The sequence below is a fragment of the Peromyscus eremicus genome, chromosome 1 (assembly GCF_949786415.1).
Source record: "Peromyscus eremicus chromosome 1, PerEre_H2_v1, whole genome shotgun sequence".
NCBI classification, from domain to species: domain Eukaryota; kingdom Metazoa; phylum Chordata; class Mammalia; order Rodentia; family Cricetidae; genus Peromyscus; species Peromyscus eremicus.
Genome location: NC_081416.1, coordinates 159,550,004 through 159,568,903, shown reverse-complemented (window position 1 = coordinate 159,568,903; position 18,900 = coordinate 159,550,004). Strand labels below are relative to the sequence as shown.

The following is an 18,900-nucleotide window of genomic DNA, read 5'->3' as shown; positions in this document are numbered from 1 at the left end:
GAAACGGGACACACGTGCTTCCCCGACACACATGCAGACACACACAGAGAAGGAAACGGGACACACGTGCTTCCCCGACACACATGCAGACACACACAGAGAAGGAAACGGGACACACGTGCTTCCCCAGCACACATGCAGACACACACAGAGAAGGAAACGGGACACACGTGCTTCCCCGACACACATGCAGACACACACAGAGAAGGAAACGAGACTGCTGCAGGACAGGAAAAGGTGGCTAGGATTTGCAACGGTCAGGAAGTCCAGATGGGACGCAGAACTTGAGTCCTATGTCTGCTGCTTGCTGACTTTAGGCACATGCTAACTTTCTCTGAGCCTCAGTTTCCTTCTCTGTCTACTAAGGATGGTGCCAGCAATGGCATTTGGGGTGAGTTAAGTGGGCTGTGGTGGTTGATGCTGCCCTCTGGTCACTATTTGGCGTGGACCACATGGCTGCCGTGGCTGCTTGGCAAAGTTCCTGCATTTCTACTTCGCAGATCCAGCCCTTTCACTTCTATTTTTAATGACTCTCTCTATTAGGCCCTTCCCTTTGGGAAATTGTGGTCAGGCTTTGAAGGATGAAATTGTATAAAATGGCAGCCTCTTTAAACACAATAATTCTTTGGAAAAAAATCTCTGCCACTACGGGACCATATAGCACAAGTGATAACTCTGCCTCTTCCCACACAAGTCAACACCACGATGCTAGAACATTTAGACAAGTGTGCTCAATAAATAAGATATCAAGATTTATAAATTCAGCCGGGCGGTGGTGGCGCACGCCTTTAATCCCAGCACTTGGGAGGCAGAGCCAGGCGGATCTCTGTGAGTTCGAGGCCAGCCTGGACTAACAAGTGAGTTCCAGGAAAGGCGCAAAGCTACACAGAGAAACCCTGTCTCAAAAAAAAAACCAAAAAAAAAAAAAAAAGATTTATAAATTCCTAAGGTCTACTCAGGTTCACAGTAATATTTGTCTAACCTCGTCTTTGCTCACTTAAGCTTTAGCTATTTGGATAAACTAGGCCATATTTTAAAAAAACCTGCAATATTCTATAATGAAATATCTGATCCCCCAAGAAAGTCCTTTTCCCAAGGTCAGGCATTTAGACAAAAGTCCCCATTCCCTCAGGCACTTGAAGAAAGTTTCTGCTTGCTAGAAAGGGAGACATTTCAATCCCTGGTTGGAGGAACTTGTGGCCCTTCCATTAACCTATGACTGGTGCCTACTGTCAAGGTCAGTGTGGCTGCCACAGCCCCGGTCTGAAGCCACAGCCCAGCTCCCCTGCCCCCTTTCTCCCATCTAATCCTATGTGCAACTGTAGAGTTTAAAAGGTGTATTCTTTTTTCAATAAACGTGCTGGCAGCTGTCATGGAATATTATTTTAACTATGTAGAGATGGCTTACAATCATTTATGCTGCAGAATCTTCCTTTAACTGGGTAAAGGTGTGTTACATTTGTTTATGTTAAAGAATCTCCCTTTAACTGTGTAAAGGTGTGTTACTTTTGTGTATGATGCCTTTGTTAATGATGTAAAGATGTGTTGCATTTGTTTCACCTTGTCGGTCTAAGGCACCTGATTGGTCTAATAAAAAGCTGAACAGCCAATAGCTAGGCAGAAGAGGGATAGGCAGGGCTGGTGGGCAGAGGGAATGAGTAAGAGGAGGAATCTAGGAAAATAGGAAGAACGAGAGAGGAGAGAATGAGGGAGATAGAAAGGGACGCGCCCAGGGCCAGAAGCCACCAGCCAGCGGTGGAGAGAGCAGGAAAGTAAGATATGCAGAAAGAAAGGAAGGTAAAAAGCCCCCAGGCAAAACGTAGATGAAGAGAAACAGGTTAAAATAAGGTATAAGAACTAGTGGGTCGAGTATTCATAACTAATAATAAGTCTCCTTGTCATGATTTGGGAGCTGGTTGGTGGCCCGAAAGAAAAAGCCTGCTGCAGGCAGCCGTCCTTACTTAGATCACCCTCAAATCGTGTCCATCCCTCCCCCACTCACCACCAGCTCCATGCATCCTCTTTGGGACCTGAGCCCCTGCCGAAGCAGGTCTCCGGCAACAATGAATTGTATTCGTGTTGTTTTATTATTCGAGGTACAGCCTACGTATGAAACAGTTCTGGGGACAGACCAAGGAGAGAATTTCAGGACCTTGGTGTCTCGGGAAGTCTCCAGAGGTACCACAAGCAGGTGAACTTGTGTCTAGAGTGAGCAAGTTGGGTTTTACCTGCCTCTGCATTACCAGCTTCAGGTTGGCCTTTCCTGCCTTGATGCCTCGGGAGGGCAGAGGCAGCGTGTAGCTCACATCACTGGTTCTGGGGTGAAGGAGTGGGACACACATTTTCAAAAGGAAATTAAGCCGAGGCTTCCGGTCTGTGCCCTGTTGGGGGCTTCTAAGCTGCTGCTGGGCACTCAACAAGTTTCCAGGGACCGGAGTGTGGAAGGGAGGAGACAGACTGGGAGTGGAGCTTTCAGCAGGAAGATGCTGTGGGTCAGCCTCGTGGACTCAAAGCTAGGCAGGTTCTGAGGTTTGGGAGCCCAGGGAAGACTTCTGGGGGCCACTGGAGCCATGGAGATGCATGATGGGGAGAAGACAGAGAGGGGGTTGGGTCCAGGCGGGAGATGAGGCTAGGAACAGTATATGGGAACTGGGACAGGTCAAGGGATAAAAGATAACGCTGTTGGAGCCAGAGAGAGGGCTCGGTGGTCAAGAGTGCTTGCTGTTCTTCCTGAAGACTCCAGTGTGGTTTGCAGCAATCACTCAGGGTGGCTTAGAACCATCTATAACTCCAGCTCCAGGAGCTCCAACATCCTCTTCTGGCCTCTGCAGACATCTTTACATACATGTGCACACAGCCACACATATATACATAATTAAAATCTACAAGTTACACCTTTATCTTGCCATTTTTCCTTGAGATAAAATTTGTATGTCATAAAAATAATTACTGCCAGGCGGCAGTGGCGCATGCCTTTAATCCCAGCACTCAGGGTTAAAGACAGGTATCTCTGTGTAGCCCTGGCTGTCCTGGAACTCCCTTTGTAGACCAGGCTGGCCTCAACTCACAGGGATCCTCCTGCCTCTACCTTCTGAGTGCTGGAATTAAAGGTGTGCACCACCACTGACCGGCCTACCGACCAGCAAAAAATTCATTATCTTAAAATGCTAAGTGCAACCATTTTAGTACATTCATGTAAGGCAGCCATCATTTTTAGATTCTCGAACTTTTCCCTTTCATACTCCCCAAAGAAAGCCCAGTGCCTACTGGTCATCCCTCCCTGGCACTCTTCCTCCTCGGCATGTTTCTGTGGATTGGCCTGGCTTGGCCTTCTGTTTCAGCAGAACTGGACAGTAGCATCTGTTCAGTTGGAACCTCCAGCTCAACCCTGCCTGAACTGGAAAGCCCCATTCCTGTCTTTCTTTCTCTCTCTCCAAACCCTGCCTGCTCAGAGAGTCTGCGAACAAAGAAAAGCTGCCCCAAAAGCCCAGTTCTGCATCCTTAGCGGCTACTGCAGCTTCCTCCCCTGAAGCTGCCAGCTGTCCAAGTGTGTCTTCCCCGCCACCAACCCACTCACCCCTAAGGCACTCAGCTTTTGGCCGTACTTGGGGCACAAACCCAGCTTGTCCCCCATAATAGGTTTCTCCATTAGCGCAGTAAACCAGGTCAAGCTGAATTGAAAGAGTAGAGCAACAGGTTTATTTGAGCAAAGCAACTCCCAAGTGGGTTCTTCAGTCTCAGAGATTGAGGACAGAGATGCCGCATTCCTGAACTAAAGCTGGGAGCTTATATAGCTAGTAGGTGAGGGGTGATGATGTGTCCAACACAAGCTGGGTTTGTGCCCAAGTATGGTCAAAAGCCCAGCGCTTTAGGCAGGGACTCGGGTGGCTGGTAACTTCAGGGGAGGAGCTGCCGTAGCCGCCAAGAATGCAGAACTGGGCTTTTGGGTGCCTTTTCTTTGTTAGAGATTCTCTGAGAGAGTGAGGTTTGAGAGAGATAGGAATGGGGCTTCCCAGACTGTGCAGGAGCTGCAAGAGTGAGCTGGAGGTCCATCACCACCCCTCACCCACAACCTATAAAATTACCCCTGCTTTCATTTGTGGGCGTGGCTTCTCTCCGGGGAGTTGCTTTGCTCAAATAAACCTGTTGCTATACTTTTTCAGTTCAGCTTGATCTGGCTTACTGCATCAGCAGAGAAACTTACTATGTGGGGGGGTGGGGGGGGTGGGGGCGTGATGGTACAGAAAAACTGTTAACATCTATTTGTATCAGCACCATGTTTAAAAGGTTCATCACACACTAGTACAGGTCAGTGCTCCATGCCTTGGTATTACAGAATATCAGATGGTCATGTGCAAAGTCACAGTACTACACACACTTGTTATTTAATACGAACTGGTGGAGTTGCTATGATGTTGTACCTGTAAAGCAGAACTGTCAAGCCCACTTCTTGTCTCCTGCCTTCCCCTGCTCTTCGACTCAACACAGGCAGCAAGAGAAGTACACAGGCTGGGCACTGCTCATCTTTCTTTCTTTCTTTTTTTTTTTTTTTTTTTTTTTTTTTGGTTTTTCGAGTCAGGATTTCTCTGTGTCTCTGTGTAGCTTTGGTGCCTATCCTGGAACTCACTCTGTAGCCCAGGCTGGCCTCGAACTCACAGAGATCCGCCTGCCTCTGCCTCCTGAGTGTTGGGATTAAAGTCGTGCCCCGCCACCAGCCGGCTGCTCATGTTTCCTAAGTCGGAGATCTCCTGCCCTGCTCCCATGGTACCCAGCATGTAGTGAGTACTGTTGAGTGAACTGAATGCTTAGTGAACAGAGAAGCCGCTCAGGAAGTAAGTTTGGGAACTGTGGTAACTGTGGGCAGGGAGAGTGGTAGAGCTGTTCCCCACTTTCTCTGCATTACTTGAGCCTGTATCTGGGGCCTGAGCACAGAGCTCAGCAGGAGCACTTGGCATCAGTATTATAATGGCCAAGCACAGGCAAGATCTAAATGAAATGCTGTATAGTCCAATCTGTGGTCCCAGCCTTGGGCTACTGAGGCAGGAGGACTCCCTAATAGCTCATTTACAGATGAATACATCATCATATCTCAAACCAAGGATATTTGGGTGGTTCCCGTGCCTGATTAGGATTCTGCACCCGAGTTCTTGTCTCTCACACCCCGAGGCAACCCCAGACTGTTGGTTGCATGTTCTCAGACTCTTTAGATAATATTCTGTGTAGCTCATTTCTCACATCCCCAAATCCCATGTTGGTAGTTTCGGGTGAACCACGCAGGGAGAGTATGCTCCTAAAATCCAAAGCTGCTGGCAGGTTCTGTCTATAAAGAACTGGAGCTGGTGTTTACCAGTACAGCCCTGGTTTGAAAACAGAACTAGGGGGTTGGGACAACAACTCTAAGCCAGGGGTGTTATTCCATGAGGGACAATGGGTCATTTTTGTTTCATAACACTAACAAAGCATTCTGGTAGATGGAAGTGCAATGTCCATACCACACAGTGAAGAAGTGTTCTAAACCCCTATGGACTTGCAGTTGGGTGTTTTGTTTGTTTGTTTGTTTGTTTGTTTGTTTGTTTTGAGTCAGGGTCTGCCTCTGTAGCCCAGGCAGGTCTCAAACTCACAGCAATCCTGCCTCAGCCTCCTAGCTGGGGTTGCAGACATAAGCTACCATCCCTGGCTTTCCCTGTGGCTTTTGAACAGTGGGTATCAGGGAAATACAGAGAACCCTGCTGATCTCTGAGCCCAGAATCAGCTTTGCACACTTGCTAAGCACCTGATTGTTTTTGGTTTTTTCTCCATGGTACAAATGGATTAGGAAAAACGGCCTTTTGTATTTCAACTGCCCCACATTGTAGACTGGGCAGATGTCATGATGTCCACTCACAGCAACTCCATCCTTCTGTTGTCCCAAATGGAGGAGTCAGAGAAGAAAGGGACCTTTGATGGGGACTTTTTTTGTTGTTGTTTTTTGAGACAGGGTTTTGTGGTGATATTGTGTTCCCCAATAATCGTGCACCCTAATAAACTTACTGAGGTCAAAGAACAGAACAGCCACCGGGCGGTGGTGGCGCACGCCTTTAATCCCAGCACTCGGGAGGCAGAGCCAGGCGGATCTCTGTGAGTTCAAGGCCAGCCTGGGCTACCAAGTGAGTCCCAGGAAAGGCGCAAAGCTACACAGAGAAACCCTGTCTCGAAAAACAAACAAACAAACAAAAAGAACAGAACAGCCACTAGATATAGAGGCCAGAAAATGGTGGCACACACGCCTTTAATCCTAGCATTCCAGAGGCAGAGATCCATTTGGATCTCTGTGAGTTCAAAGCCACACTGGAAACAGCCAGGCATGGTGACACACGCCTTAAATCTCAGGAAGTGATGGCAGGAAGCAGAAAGATATTTAAGGCATGAAAACCAGGAACTAGAGCCTGGTTAAGCTTTTAGGCTTTTGAGCAGCAGTTCAGCTCAGATTCATTCCGGATGAGGGCTCAGGGGCTTCCAGTTTGAGGAAACGAGATCAGCTGAGGAATTGGCGAGGTGAGGTTAGCTGTGGCTGGTTCTGTTTCTCTGATCTTTCAGTGTTCACCCCAATACCTGGCTCAGGTTTGTTTTTATTAATAAGACCATTTGAAATTCGTGCTACAGGGTTTCTCTGTGTAGCTTTGCGCCTTTCCTAGAACTTACTCTGTAGCCCAGGCTGGCCTCGAACTCACAGAGATCTGCCTGCCTCTGCCTCCTGAGTGCTGGGATTAAAGGTGTGCGCCACCACTGCCTGGCTGATGGGGACTTTTTATGCTTGAGTTTTATTTGTTTGTTTTTGATATGGTGTCTTGAACCCAGTCTGGCATGCCAGGCAGGCACTTTGGCGCTGACCCATGCCCAGGCTCCTTACTGGCAGATCCTCGGCAGGTGTCCTGCCACGGGAGCCTTGCCTGCTGTCCTTACTCTTACTTCTTCTTCTTGTATGTGTGTTTATTCTTTAGTGTGTGTGAACACCTGTGTACATGTTTCTCTGTGTGTGTGCACAGGCATGTATGGAGGCCAGAGGCTGATACTTAGTGTCCTCTTCATGGCTATCTGTGCTGGTTAGTGTTTTTGTCAACCTGGCGTAAATTCAGAGTCGTTTGGGAAGAGGGAACCTCGGTTGAGAAAATGTCGCACCCGATGAGCCTGTGGTCAAGCCTGGGGTGCATTTTCTTAATGAGAGATTGGTGTGGGGCGGCTGTGACGGCTCTTCTTGCTTGTCAGCTGTATCTGGAAGGAACTATATTCCAGAAATGGAGGGCACACTTGTGATCTGGATCTTGAGGCAAGATGATGACACATGCCTTTGATCGCAATCTTGAGGCCGGATGACACATGCCTTCAATGCAGACCTTGAGGCTTGGAAGGCACACATTTAATCGGGGCTGCCCCTCCTGCTGGGAGCCTATATATGGACAGTGGGAGAAGGAGGGGTTCCTTCTTCCCCTGCGTACCCCCAGCTTGTCAGCACATCCATTCCAGCCGAGACACCCAGTCTCCTGGGACTGAGCAGCCACTAGATTCTTAGACTTTGCGTTCACAACTAGCCATTGTTGGAATTCAGCCTGCAAGTCACTCCAATTAATATGTGTACACAGAGAGATAGAGATAGATAGAGAGAGACAGACAGACAGAGAGACAGAGAGAGAGAGACAGAGACAGAGAGACAGAGAGAGACAGAGAGACAGACAGACAGAGAAAGAGACAGAGAGACAGAGAGACAGAGACAGAGAGAGAGACAGAGAAAGAGACAGAGAGACAGAGAGACAGACAGAGACAGAGAGAGAGAAAGACAGAGACAGAGAGACAGAGACAGACAGAGAGAGAGAGAGAGAGAGAGAGATATCCCATGAGTTCTGTGACTCTAAGAGAACCTTGACTAATACAATGGCCCAGATCCCTGGGGGTGGTGACACTTCTTGCCAGTTGATCTTGGGTGGTATAACCCAGTTATAATAATAACAGAAGCAAAGTGGAGCTGAGAAGATTGCTGTTTGTGTAGCATTTTCCAAGCCCCAGCTTGCCTGGCTTCAAGTGGCTGTAAGACTCTGGGGAAGTTACCTTCCCTCTCTGAACTTCTCCTGTGCACACAGAGCTATTGAGTGACGATGGGGTGGGGGTGGGATGGAAAGAGTGCCTGGGAGCTGGCTGGGCGGTGGTGGTGCACACCTTTAATCCCAGCACTCAGGAGGCAGAGCCAGGCGGAGCTCTGTGAGTTCGAGGCCAGCCTGGGCTACAGAGTGAGTTCCAGGACAGGCTCCAAAGCTACACAGAGAAACCCTGTCTCAAAAATCAAGAGTGCCTACTATTAGGGCCAAGGTTGGTGGTGCAGGTAGAAACAGGTAGATTTCTGAGTCTGAGGTCTGCCAGGGCTACATAACAAGTTCCAGACAAACCAGGACTACATAGTTGAGACACTGTCTCAAAACCAAAGAGTGTCAGCCATGGGGGCTAAAAGTGTGGTGCATGAGGCCCTGGTTCAATTCCCCACACACCAAGGGGGGGGGGAACCCCTAAACCCTTTTATACAGTTGGCTCTCAAGAGAGTTCATTTGATAAGTGCTTCCGGGGCAAGCATGAGGACCAGAGTCTGATCCCCAGACCCATGTGAAAACCAGGTGTAGGGGTGGGAGAATGGCTGCTGTGAGGAAATGTGAGGGCCTGAGCTCAGTCCTTAGCATACGCATAGAAACGGAGGGAGGCAGCCAGCAGGTAAAAGCACTTAGAGCTTTGATCCCAAAAACTCACGTGAAAAGCCCGATGTGTGGTGCACGTCTGCAATTCTAGCTGTCCTGCAGTGAGAAGCAGGGCAGAGAGAGGAGGAGAAGCATGGAAAGTTCTCAAGTGCCTCGCTTGGAACACACAGCATGGCAGAAACATAGAAGACCCTGGCCAAGTAAGTTCAAAATCCTCTTAACAGGGTGGACAGCCTTCTCCACACTCACATGCACACATAAACACGCGCGCGTGGTGCATGCACACATGCACACACACACAAAAACCCCAAAGGTTGCCTACTGTCGAATGAGGTTGGCAGCCGAGGGTCTAGTGCAGCTGTTTGCCCAAATAAACGGTCTTGGGAGCCTGCAGCCTTGCAGAGAAGTCAGGCGCAGCTGGGCTCTCCCAACTCCTTCCCTCAGCTCACCCCTCCTGGGGCATCCTGGCAGGCACCTGAGAGGAAGCCCTACCTTTGACCTGCCTCTCTTTAAAGCCCTAGTCACACTGGTTCTAGGATGTCAGCAGGTCCACCCTGGGCGGGGTTTCTGTCCAGGCCTGGAGGAAGGCTCAGGAACCTCCTTTGGCCCTGAATGAGGGGCTGGGCTGGAAGGAACACTGAGCTGCCAGCTGCAGGGCCACCTCGTCACCCATTCGGAGGTCTTTTCTGTTACCACAGCCAGAAGAGGTGAGCACGGGCCAGGGGGTTGGGAACAGCTCCCCTGTTCCCTCAACGAACCGTAGGGATCCAGAAAGTGGACAGGTTGGTCTCTGATCCACCCCAGGGCTCTGGGAGGAGATGCTATCGCTGGCAAACAGGATCCAGAACCTGGTTGCCCCAGACTCTGGGTTCCCAGCCTGAGTACTCAGCCTCAAGTCCTCAGCTAGTTCCTTCAGGCCCTGAGCCTTCCAAATCCTGAGTTCCCAGACCTTGTTTTTTTCCAATCCCTAGGTCCCCAGCCCCTAATCTCCCAGCGCCTGGTCCCCCAGCCCCTGATCCCCCAGCCCCTGGTCCTCCAGCCCCTGGTCCTCCAGCTCCTGGTCCCCCAGCCCCTGATCCCCCAGCCCCTGATCCCCCAGCCCCTGGTCCCCCAGCCCCTGGTCCTCCAGCCCCTGGTCCTCCAGCCCCTGGTCCCCCAGCCCCTGATCCCCCAGCCCCTGGTCCTCCAGCCCCTGGTCCTCCAGCTCCTGATCCCCCAGCCCCTGATCCCCCAGCCCCTGATCCCCCAGCCCCTGGTCCTCCAGCCCCTGGTCCCCCAGCTCCTGATCTCCCAGCCCCTGGTCCCCCAGCTCCTGGTCCCCCAGCTCCTGTAGCACCCCATAGTCTGACTTCCTGTACTCCCATCTGCCATCCCTCTCTGCCGGTTGGTTTCCCAGCCCCAGTTTCCCTTGTCCCCTCAGGTCCCTCCCTGCTGACTCCAGGAACAAATGTAGATGGAGGGCAGAGCCAGGCTGAATGCAACCGGATTTTCCTGTTCCCGTATCCATGGCTTCTACATCAGTCCAGGGGCCCTCAGAAACCTGGAGTTGCCCCTGCCATGGGGGGAGAGTAGATCCCGGTTCAGTCCATCACAACACTCTGTCCCTCTGTTTGAGATTTCAGTGTGACAGCTCTCTCATAAGCTGCCCTGAGATTCATAATGCCAACGTTCCTCGGCACAGGGACGGAACAGGTGAGGGCAGTGCCAGTCACGGGAATGGCACTGATGGGGTGGGGTCAGGGGTGGGGCTGGGTCCTATCTATGGGTTGGTTGATATGGAAGGGGGTTGGGGGCAGGGCACTGTGTTGTTGGAAAAGGGCAAACAGAGGAGGCTGAGCCAAAGGCTGAGAGAAAGGTGGAACGGCTCGTGCTTGTCGTACTAGTACTCAAGAAGCTGAGGCAGGGGGATTGCTGTAAATTAGGTGTCAGCCTGGACTACATCAAAAATCCCTGGCGAGGAAGGGAGTGAGGGAGAGAGGGAAGGAAGGTTTCTAGGGAAGTGGAGAAGGGTCCCTCCTTGCTAGCTGGGACCTCTTTCTGGCATACTGTACCCCTCCACCGGAAGTTCCTAGAGACCCAGGTGGAAGAAGAGGCAAACCTGAACTCAATTCTTTCCTTTAAACCCTGTGACCCCCAGAGGTGTGGAAGCAGCTGTAGAAACTGAGGCTGGGCAAGTGAACTTCCTGACCACAGAGAACAAAGGGGAAATCTAGGCTTTACCCACTGCCAGCAGCGCCTCTGGCTGGAGCCAAACTTCTGCTGCTCTTCGGTCTCCTGGGGCCTCAACAAACATGCTCCCACTTCCCTCCATGGCCCCCGGGCTTCTCCCACTCACCAAGCTCCTCTCTTGTCTGCCTATCTATCTATCTATCTATCTATCTATCTATCTATCTATCTATCTATTACTTCTACACAGGACAAATCTTGAACATTTTTATTGCTATTATATGGAAGGTAGAGCATTCAAATGTCTAAGTCCAAGCAGAAGAAGGCAACTTGATGGTGATAGCCAGGATAAGAGGGAAATGGCATGGCATTGCCTGGATTCTCACAGAAACAATGGCCATCTCACTTAGGACCCATTTATATAGATTTGTCTTGGTACCTGGACCTAAATAAAACGTCTCAAAAAGGCACACTGGAAATAAGCGTGATTCGGGATGGTGTCTAGGGTAAGACACCCTAGAACAGCAGTTCTCAAGTTGTGGGTTGTGGCCCCTGTGGGGGGGGTCACATATCAGATATCCTGCATATCAGGAATTTACATTATGAAGACACTAGGTGCTTCACTTATGGCGCTGTTGATGTCTATATTCAACAGGAGTTCTGCCCCTGGCAGTGAGCTTCATTTTCTTACTCGTTTTCTTTGGAGGGCTCATTTGTCTGAATCAGCCACACTTCGTTATTTCTATCAAGAATGGAAAAGGACTACCGTAGCTGGCAGTATAAAAGACCCTTTCGTTGAAAACTTTTCCTTCTTCCCTCACAATGTTTGGTAATGTTAAAAGTTGTTCTTGATTCCTTTGGCCACTGCAGAATCCGTCAAAAGACCTTTCTCGTTTTTTGCCTTGAATGTAGCCATTCGGTTTTGTGAAGCCAGTCTGGATGGCTGAATCCCAGTCCATAGACTCCACACAAGTGCTGACCCCCTCGGCTGGTCCGTAGTGTCAGATCTCATAGCTTCCAGGCTGGGGGTCTGTGTCCTCCGGAGCCTTCCAGCTCGGCATCTCCACCACTGGCTCCACTGCGTCCTCGGCCACCTCGAGGTCTGGCTCTGGCTCCTCCGCCATGGTCAGGGACAGTTCCCGAGGGGCACGTGCCTGGGTGGTCTGTCCTGTCTACGTGCACTAATCATAATGGTTCCTGGCGCCTCTCGGCTCCCTTTACTATAGACAGGCATGAAGTCACCTGTGATAACGTGAGTTGGTGACACCTGAGCAGCTCTGGGGGTTTACCAGTCAGTACTTCCCCAGTCAACAAACTGCTGTCGGAAGCGGCAGTCAAGGACCACACAGCTCTGGCCACAACCCACATTTTTTCCCCAAAGCCAGATGTGAGGTTTCACAGCAGGCTCCGGGCCTTCGGTCCCCCCTGCAGCCTCCACACCGTCACTTCCCTTCCTGAGGAATGGGAACCAGCACAGACGCAGCCCGAAAACCCATTCCAAATCATCCGACTTTCCTTTCTCTCACAAGCCAGACAAGCCTTATTCTGTTCCTGTTTGCAGCAGGAGAAACAGCCCTCGGCTCAAAAGCTGGAGATAATGGCTTGATTTGGAAGTGTGTTTTTCCATTATTTTTCTCCCACACAATTGGTGCCAAGATGAGTTTAGTAGGGGAGGCCTGACATGCCAGATGCTACAGAGGCAAAAGTTCAAGGCCAGGCTAGGTAACAGCATAAATTCATCCTGGGCAGCTTAGAGAGACTCTGTCTTAAGAGTATAAATTGAGGACATGACTGCTCCAAGGTATGGTTGAGGGGAAGGTTTTTATTGTACACATGAAAGAGAGAACAGTCACAGGCACCTGGAAGTGTTCTGACTGAACCAGGCTAGCAGACTAGACTGGGCCATGAGAAGAAAAGGGGGGCGGGAGGAGAGAGGGCAAACGGATGAGGAGAGGTCCAGGAGGGGAGCCAAGAGAGCACACAGCCCAAATGGCTGGTTATACAGGAATCAGAGAAGCTTCGGGGAGAGAAGGAAGCTCAGGCAGGGGCTGGAGAGGTTGAGGGTAGGGGGCGGGGTTTGCCTGCCGGCCAGATGACTTTCTGAGAGGTGTTTGCAATGCTGAGAGCCTGCTGGCCAGCATCCGCTTTGCTATGTTAAATAGGCACCTCCGTCAGCCATTTGTCCCAGGTTTCAGACCTACCACCAGGGACACCACTTACTCCAGATAACCAGACACACAACCCATGATGCCTCCTGTAAGGAGAGAACCAAGAGTGCGTTGCTTTTCACATCTTCAGGACTGCTAGAGGCCTGGCGACACCATCTTGATCTGCCCTGTGGCTGACCCTAGAACCGTGAGAGGCTGGACCCAAACTTTTGGCTAAAACACGTCACACAGGTGAGCAGCCTTGGGGACATAGGCTTAGGACTGTAGTTAGGGACTTAGAGTGTGAATTTTGTGTGATGAACCTCTGCATAATAAAGTATAATGTTTGTTGTACCTACTATGCGTACCTACCTTCTTGCTCACAAGGACCAAGAAAGCTATGGATGAAATGGTAGAATTATATGGGAATGAGGAGCTGGGCGAAGGGGAACTCACGAGCTGGAGAAGTTTAGGGTGGGAAGCTGACAGAGAAGAGCTGAGAAGAGCCCCAGGTCCTGAGTGAGCCTAGAACCAGCATGTGCTTGGGTATGCTGAAAGACACCACAGACAGCCACTTGTCCCTTCTGACGGTGATGAGGAATGGTTCCTTTGGCAGAGGGAAAAGGGGGCACCAGAATTTGGGAGAGTGGAGTTTCCTCTGGGTCTGGCAAAAAGGAAAAGGGCTGGAAATGTTGGTTCCATCCACGACCTCTAACCGCAGCGCTCAACGGTTAGTCAGGGCCAGCCTGGACAACTTAGTGAATATCGTCTGCAAGTTAAAGCAACAGCAAAACAAGGCTGGGGATGTAACTCAGGTAGAGTCCCTGCCTAGAGTCCCCCAGGGAGGCGCTGGGGGGCGTGGCTCAGTAGGAAAGGGATTGCTGGGCATGCTGGCCATCCTGAGTTCCAAATCCAGTACCAGAGAAGGAAAAAGGAAAAAGAGCAAACCGGCAAGGAGAGAGTGGGAAGGATGAAGTCATCTCTACTTGTCCCTCCACCCCTGCTCTGTCCTCTCTAGTGTGACCTGTCTCTGGTAGTCTTTTTCGTGAGTGTGTGTGTGTGTGTGTGTGTGTGTGTGTGTGTGTGTGTGTGTGTTTTGGGGAGGGGGGTTGAGACAGGGTTTCTCTGTGTAACAGCTCTGGCTGTCCTGGAATTCACTCTGTAGACCAGGTTAGCCTCAAACTCAAACGGAGATCTACTTGCCTCTGCCTCCTGAGTGCTGGGGTTAAAGGTGTGTGCCACCAAGCCTGGCTTCCTGTGTGTGTTTTACTGAAGACAAAGTCTCACGTTGTGGCCCTGGCTTGTGTGCAACTTGGATGATCCTCTTGCCTCAGCTTCCTGAGTGCTAGGATTACAGAACCGCCACCCTTGCTCCAGGCTGCCTTCTTTCCGCCTCTGTAGCTATTAGCATTTTCAGTATGCACACCTCCTGAGGTTGGGGTGGTAGCCTTCCTTTCCTGTGGCTCACACTTGAAAGTGGCTCCTAGCACTTGGGAGTCTGAAACAGGGGGATTGCTACGAGTTTAGGGCCAGTCTTGGCACCGTAGTGAGTTACAAAGCCAGTCTAGGTTACAGAGTGAGACCCAGTCTCATAAAGCAAATATGAGGAAATAAATGAAATCTCATGAGTGTAGCTGAGCTGGGAAGTTGACACAGCCCAGCAGGTCCTTTCAGTAGTCACAGGGGACCGGAGAGGCTCCTCCCAACAAACCCACACTCTGGATTTGTGCAGTTCACACCCAGGCATTGAGTCTACAGGCATGAAATTTTTGTTTGTGGTTTATGTGTTCACGCATGCACGCATGCCGGTACACGTGCACCTGTGCCTGTGGAGGTCAGAGGTCAGCATCACTGTCTTCCATGTCAGGTGTCTTTCCCTACTGCTTTCCCACCATAGTTTTGAAGGAGTCTTTCGCTGAACCCAGAACTCAAAATTTCGGTCACACTGCTGGCTGGTGAGCTCATTTTGATCCAGACCCCAATGCTGGGATCACAGAGTCAGGCTGCTAGCCTTCACGGTGCTGGGGAGGGACTGGGGTCCTTAGGTTTGTGCTGCAGGGACTGGGCCCACCAGGCCACTTGCTCAGATCACCTTATTTCATTTTCACTTTTCCTTATGTACGTGTGCCTGTGCAGGTGCCCAGGAAGGACGGGGGGTTTCAGACTCCCTGAAACTGGAGTTAGGGTGTTTGAGCTGCCTGATGTGGGTGCTGGGTCCTCTGCAAGACAGGCCGGAACTCTGAACCACTGGGCCAGCTCTCCAGCTCCTCCACCTTATTTTTGAGACAGGGTCTCTCACTGTGTAGGTTCAGTGGTCAGTCTAGGCTGGCCAGCAGTCCCCTAATATCTTCCTGTCTCTGCACCAGCTGTTGGGGTACGGAGACATGTACCACCAAGCTGTATGTAGGTGCCGGGGACTCAAATTCGGTGTTCATGCTGGCTCAGCAGGCACATCACCCACTGAGTCTTCGCCCCAGTCCCAAATGGTTTATTTTGAAGAATTTTGCACAGCTTGGGCTAGCTTTGAACTCACAGCAATTCTGCTCCTCCGCCTCCTGAATCCTGAGATGATAGACAAGCACCATCACACCTTGCCTGAGTTTCTTCTGGTGAATTACAAATCAGAAGTGTATTTCAGTCTGCAGTCCTATGCCAACAGGTCTGAGTTGACTTTGTAACTCATCTGTGCAGAATGCAGCTTCTATGCTTTGATCGGCATAGAAGCTGCTTGATATAATGCCAATATCCTCTTGACTCAGTCACTGGGCCTAAGCCTATGATCAGGATTGCAGGCCGTGGACCAAGACAGCCGGAAACCTTTGTCTCTTACCTGGAGTGGCACAAAGCCTCCTTTGGAGGCTGATAACAGAGCATGCTCTGTGTTCCGGAGCACGTGTCCTCTGAAATGAGGGGGTAAGACTCCTGACGAACTTGGGGAGCCTTGAAGCCCTTGAGCTCTCTCCAAAATTCCTGTCATGCAGGTCTGGGTCTTTTTTCAGTGACTGGTCACTTGGACTTAGTCTAACTGACATTAGCGTAAATGTTGGTCACACCCTGGCCGCAGATGGCAAAGTTCACCATCCTCTAGACCAGCAGTTCTCAACCTGTTTGAGCAGTGGCAACCCGTGTGGGACTTGAAAGACCCTTTCACAGGAATTGCCTAAGACCATCAAAAACACAGAGATTTACACATTTAGGATACATAACAGTAACAAAGTTAGTTTCAAAGTAGCAACAAAAATAATTTTATGTTTGGGGCTCACCATAACATGAGGAGCTGTATGAAATGGCGGCCTGCCTGAGTGCTGATTGAAGGTGTGGCTTGCTGTGTTTTGTTTTGTTTTGTTTGTTGTTGTCATCGTCCCTCCTCCCCCTCAGACAAGGTTTCTCTGTGTAACAGTTCTGGCTGTCCTGGATCTCACTCTGTAGACCAGGCTGGACTCGAACTCACAAAGAGTGGCTCTGCCACCCCAGTGCTGGGATTAAAGGCGTATGCCACCACCTGCCTGGCTGATTTAATTTTCTTTGATTACATTTCTTTATTTGTGATTGTGAGGGAGGTGTGGGTATGTGGAGGTCAGAGAACAGCTTGTATTCCGTTCCTTCCTCCTACCACAGAGTCCCCTTCCCATGATGTCCCTGATTTTGTTGTTTTTTTTTACATGCCTCATTTCAACATTTGAAGCCCACTTTCCTTCCAAAGAGGACATCAAATGGGGCATATTGGCTCACTCTGTAATCCCAACACTGAAGCAGGAAGATTGGGCTCACAGTTCTTGGCTAGCCTGAGCTATAGAGTGAAATTATGTCTCAAACAAACCAAAAAGAAAACAAAAAACACATGCTGAGACACAATCCAGGTGATTAGCCAAAAGGGTGCCCAGTATTTATGCACACGTGCCTGCAGGCGAACACCTAGCCGCTCCCCACCTAACTACCTGCTTTCTTTCCTGGCAGCCATGGCCAACGCTCAGGTTCCTTTCTCCTTTCCTCTGGCCCACTTCCTCATCTTCGTCTTTGTGACTTCCACCATCATCCACCTCCAGCACAGAATAGTGAAGATTCCACCTCTGTCAGAGATGCCCACAGGAGACACAGCAGTCACAGAGATGCCACGGGGTGGCCAGCTGCAGGGCATGTTCACCATCAATTCCATTGGCCGCCTGGGGAACCAGATGGGCGAGTACGCCACGCTGTTCGCCCTGGCCAGGATGAACGGAAAGCCCGCGTTCATCCCCGCATCCATGCACAGCACCCTGGCGCCCATCTTCAGGATCAGCCTCCCGGTGCTGCACAGCGACACTGACAGGAAGACCCCGTGGCAGAACTACCACCTCAACGACTGGATGGAGGAGCGGTACCGCCACATCCCAGGACGCTATGTGCGCCTCACTGGGTACCCGTGCTCCTGGACCTTCTACCACCACCTGCGCCCCGAGATCCTGCAGGAGTTCACCCTGCATGACCACGTGCGTGAGGAGGCCCAGGCTTTCCTGCGTGGCCTGCGGGTGAATGGGAGCCAGCCGAGTACGTTTGTGGGTGTCCATGTGCGCCGGGGGGACTATGTGCATGTCATGCCCAATGTGTGGAAGGGCGTGGTGGCTGACCGGGGTTACTTGGAACAGGCCCTGGACAGGTTCCGGGCACGTTACCCATCTCCAGTCTTCGTGGTCACCAGCAATGGTATGGCCTGGTGCAAGGAGAACATCGATGCCTCCCGAGGGGATGTGGTGTTCGCTGGCAATGGTATCGAGGGTTCGCCAGCCAAGGACTTCGCACTCCTCACCCAGTGCAACCACACCATCATGACTATTGGAACCTTCGGGATTTGGGCTGCCTACCTGGCAGGTGGGGACACCATCTACCTAGCCAACTACACCCTTCCAGATTCTCCCTTCCTCAAAATCTTTAAGCCAGAGGCAGCCTTCCTACCCGAGTGGGTGGGCATCCCCGCAGACCTGTCCCCACTCCTTAAGCACTAACACAAGCCAGTCCTTGGTTCCCCTTCCACCTCTAGGCAGGAGGAGCTATGTGTTAGACTCACAGGAAGAGCCTTCTCTCTGGAAGAAGTGTGCCCAGGGCTGCAAACAGGAGAACAACTGATGTGTTCCGCAAACACGTTTACAGGTTAGGCATCACCAGCATTCATTAACTGACTAGCTCAGACACATGCTCGGTGCCCAGGGCCCGCTAACCACCACAGTGCCGTCACCATGTTTTAGCACAGCTTTCTCATCGTGCCGGAAAGGCTGCCGCCTGAAGACGGCCACTTCCGGAGGCATCAAGAGAAGGTTCACTGCCTCACTTGGGTCCTTTGCAGGGTGAGACAAACACACGTCTGTCCACTTTTTGTCACTAATACTGAAATGCCTGCAGCTGGCTTATTATAAAGTCCAGTGAGTACCCCATGGTGACGGCATTCCCGGGACGGGCCAGTCAACAGTGTATGGGAAGCGTGAGCAAGGAGAGGAACTGGACTTGCGCTTTTTATAGCAACCACCTTTCAAGAACTGACTAGAAGCTACTGAGAACTGTTCACCCCTTTGAAGGTGGTTCCTTCAATGTCCTAAGAACTTCTTGAGATCTGTTAAAATTTTATTTTTATCTTAATTACGGGTATATGTGTGGGTGTGTGCACGTGAGTGCAGTAGTATCTTCAGAGGCCAGAACTGGGTGTTATAGGCAGCTGGATGCAGATGCTGGGAATTGCTCTCTGAACCTCTCTCCAGTCCCCTTGGCTCTGCCTCTCAAAGGTCCGGCCATCGCCATGAGGACCATAGTCAAGTCCAATGAAAACCACACCTCTGTAAGCACCCCAGCAGCTAACTCCTGGAACCCTTGACAAGAATGGTGTCACTACATGCCCACGT

At 50.9% G+C, this 18,900-nt stretch overlaps 1 protein-coding gene and 1 pseudogene across 4 annotated transcripts; one reads left to right on the top strand and one right to left on the bottom strand.

Moving 5' to 3' along the window:
- The first annotated feature begins 9,272 nt into the window (after nucleotides 1-9,272).
- On the top strand, nucleotides 9,273-18,640 carry Fut2 (fucosyltransferase 2). Of its 4 annotated transcripts, none has more exons than XM_059276842.1 (3): nucleotides 9,273-9,424; nucleotides 13,182-13,282; nucleotides 16,988-18,640. In XM_059276842.1, the coding sequence occupies exon 3, from the start codon at nucleotides 16,990-16,992 to the stop codon at nucleotides 18,010-18,012; it is 1,023 nt and encodes a 340-aa protein (XP_059132825.1). In that variant the 5' UTR covers nucleotides 9,273-9,424; nucleotides 13,182-13,282; nucleotides 16,988-16,989; the 3' UTR covers nucleotides 18,013-18,640. The 4 variants fall into 4 exon arrangements, with proteins under 4 accessions (XP_059132825.1, XP_059132816.1, XP_059132807.1 ...); XM_059276849.1 differs by lacking the exon at nucleotides 9,273-9,424 and adding an exon at nucleotides 10,090-10,409; XM_059276833.1 differs by lacking the exon at nucleotides 13,182-13,282 and having other exon boundaries at nucleotides 9,274-9,424.
- LOC131922156 (heme-binding protein 2-like) lies at nucleotides 11,521-12,007 on the bottom strand (annotated as a pseudogene).
- Nucleotides 18,641-18,900: the final 260 nt, after the last annotated feature.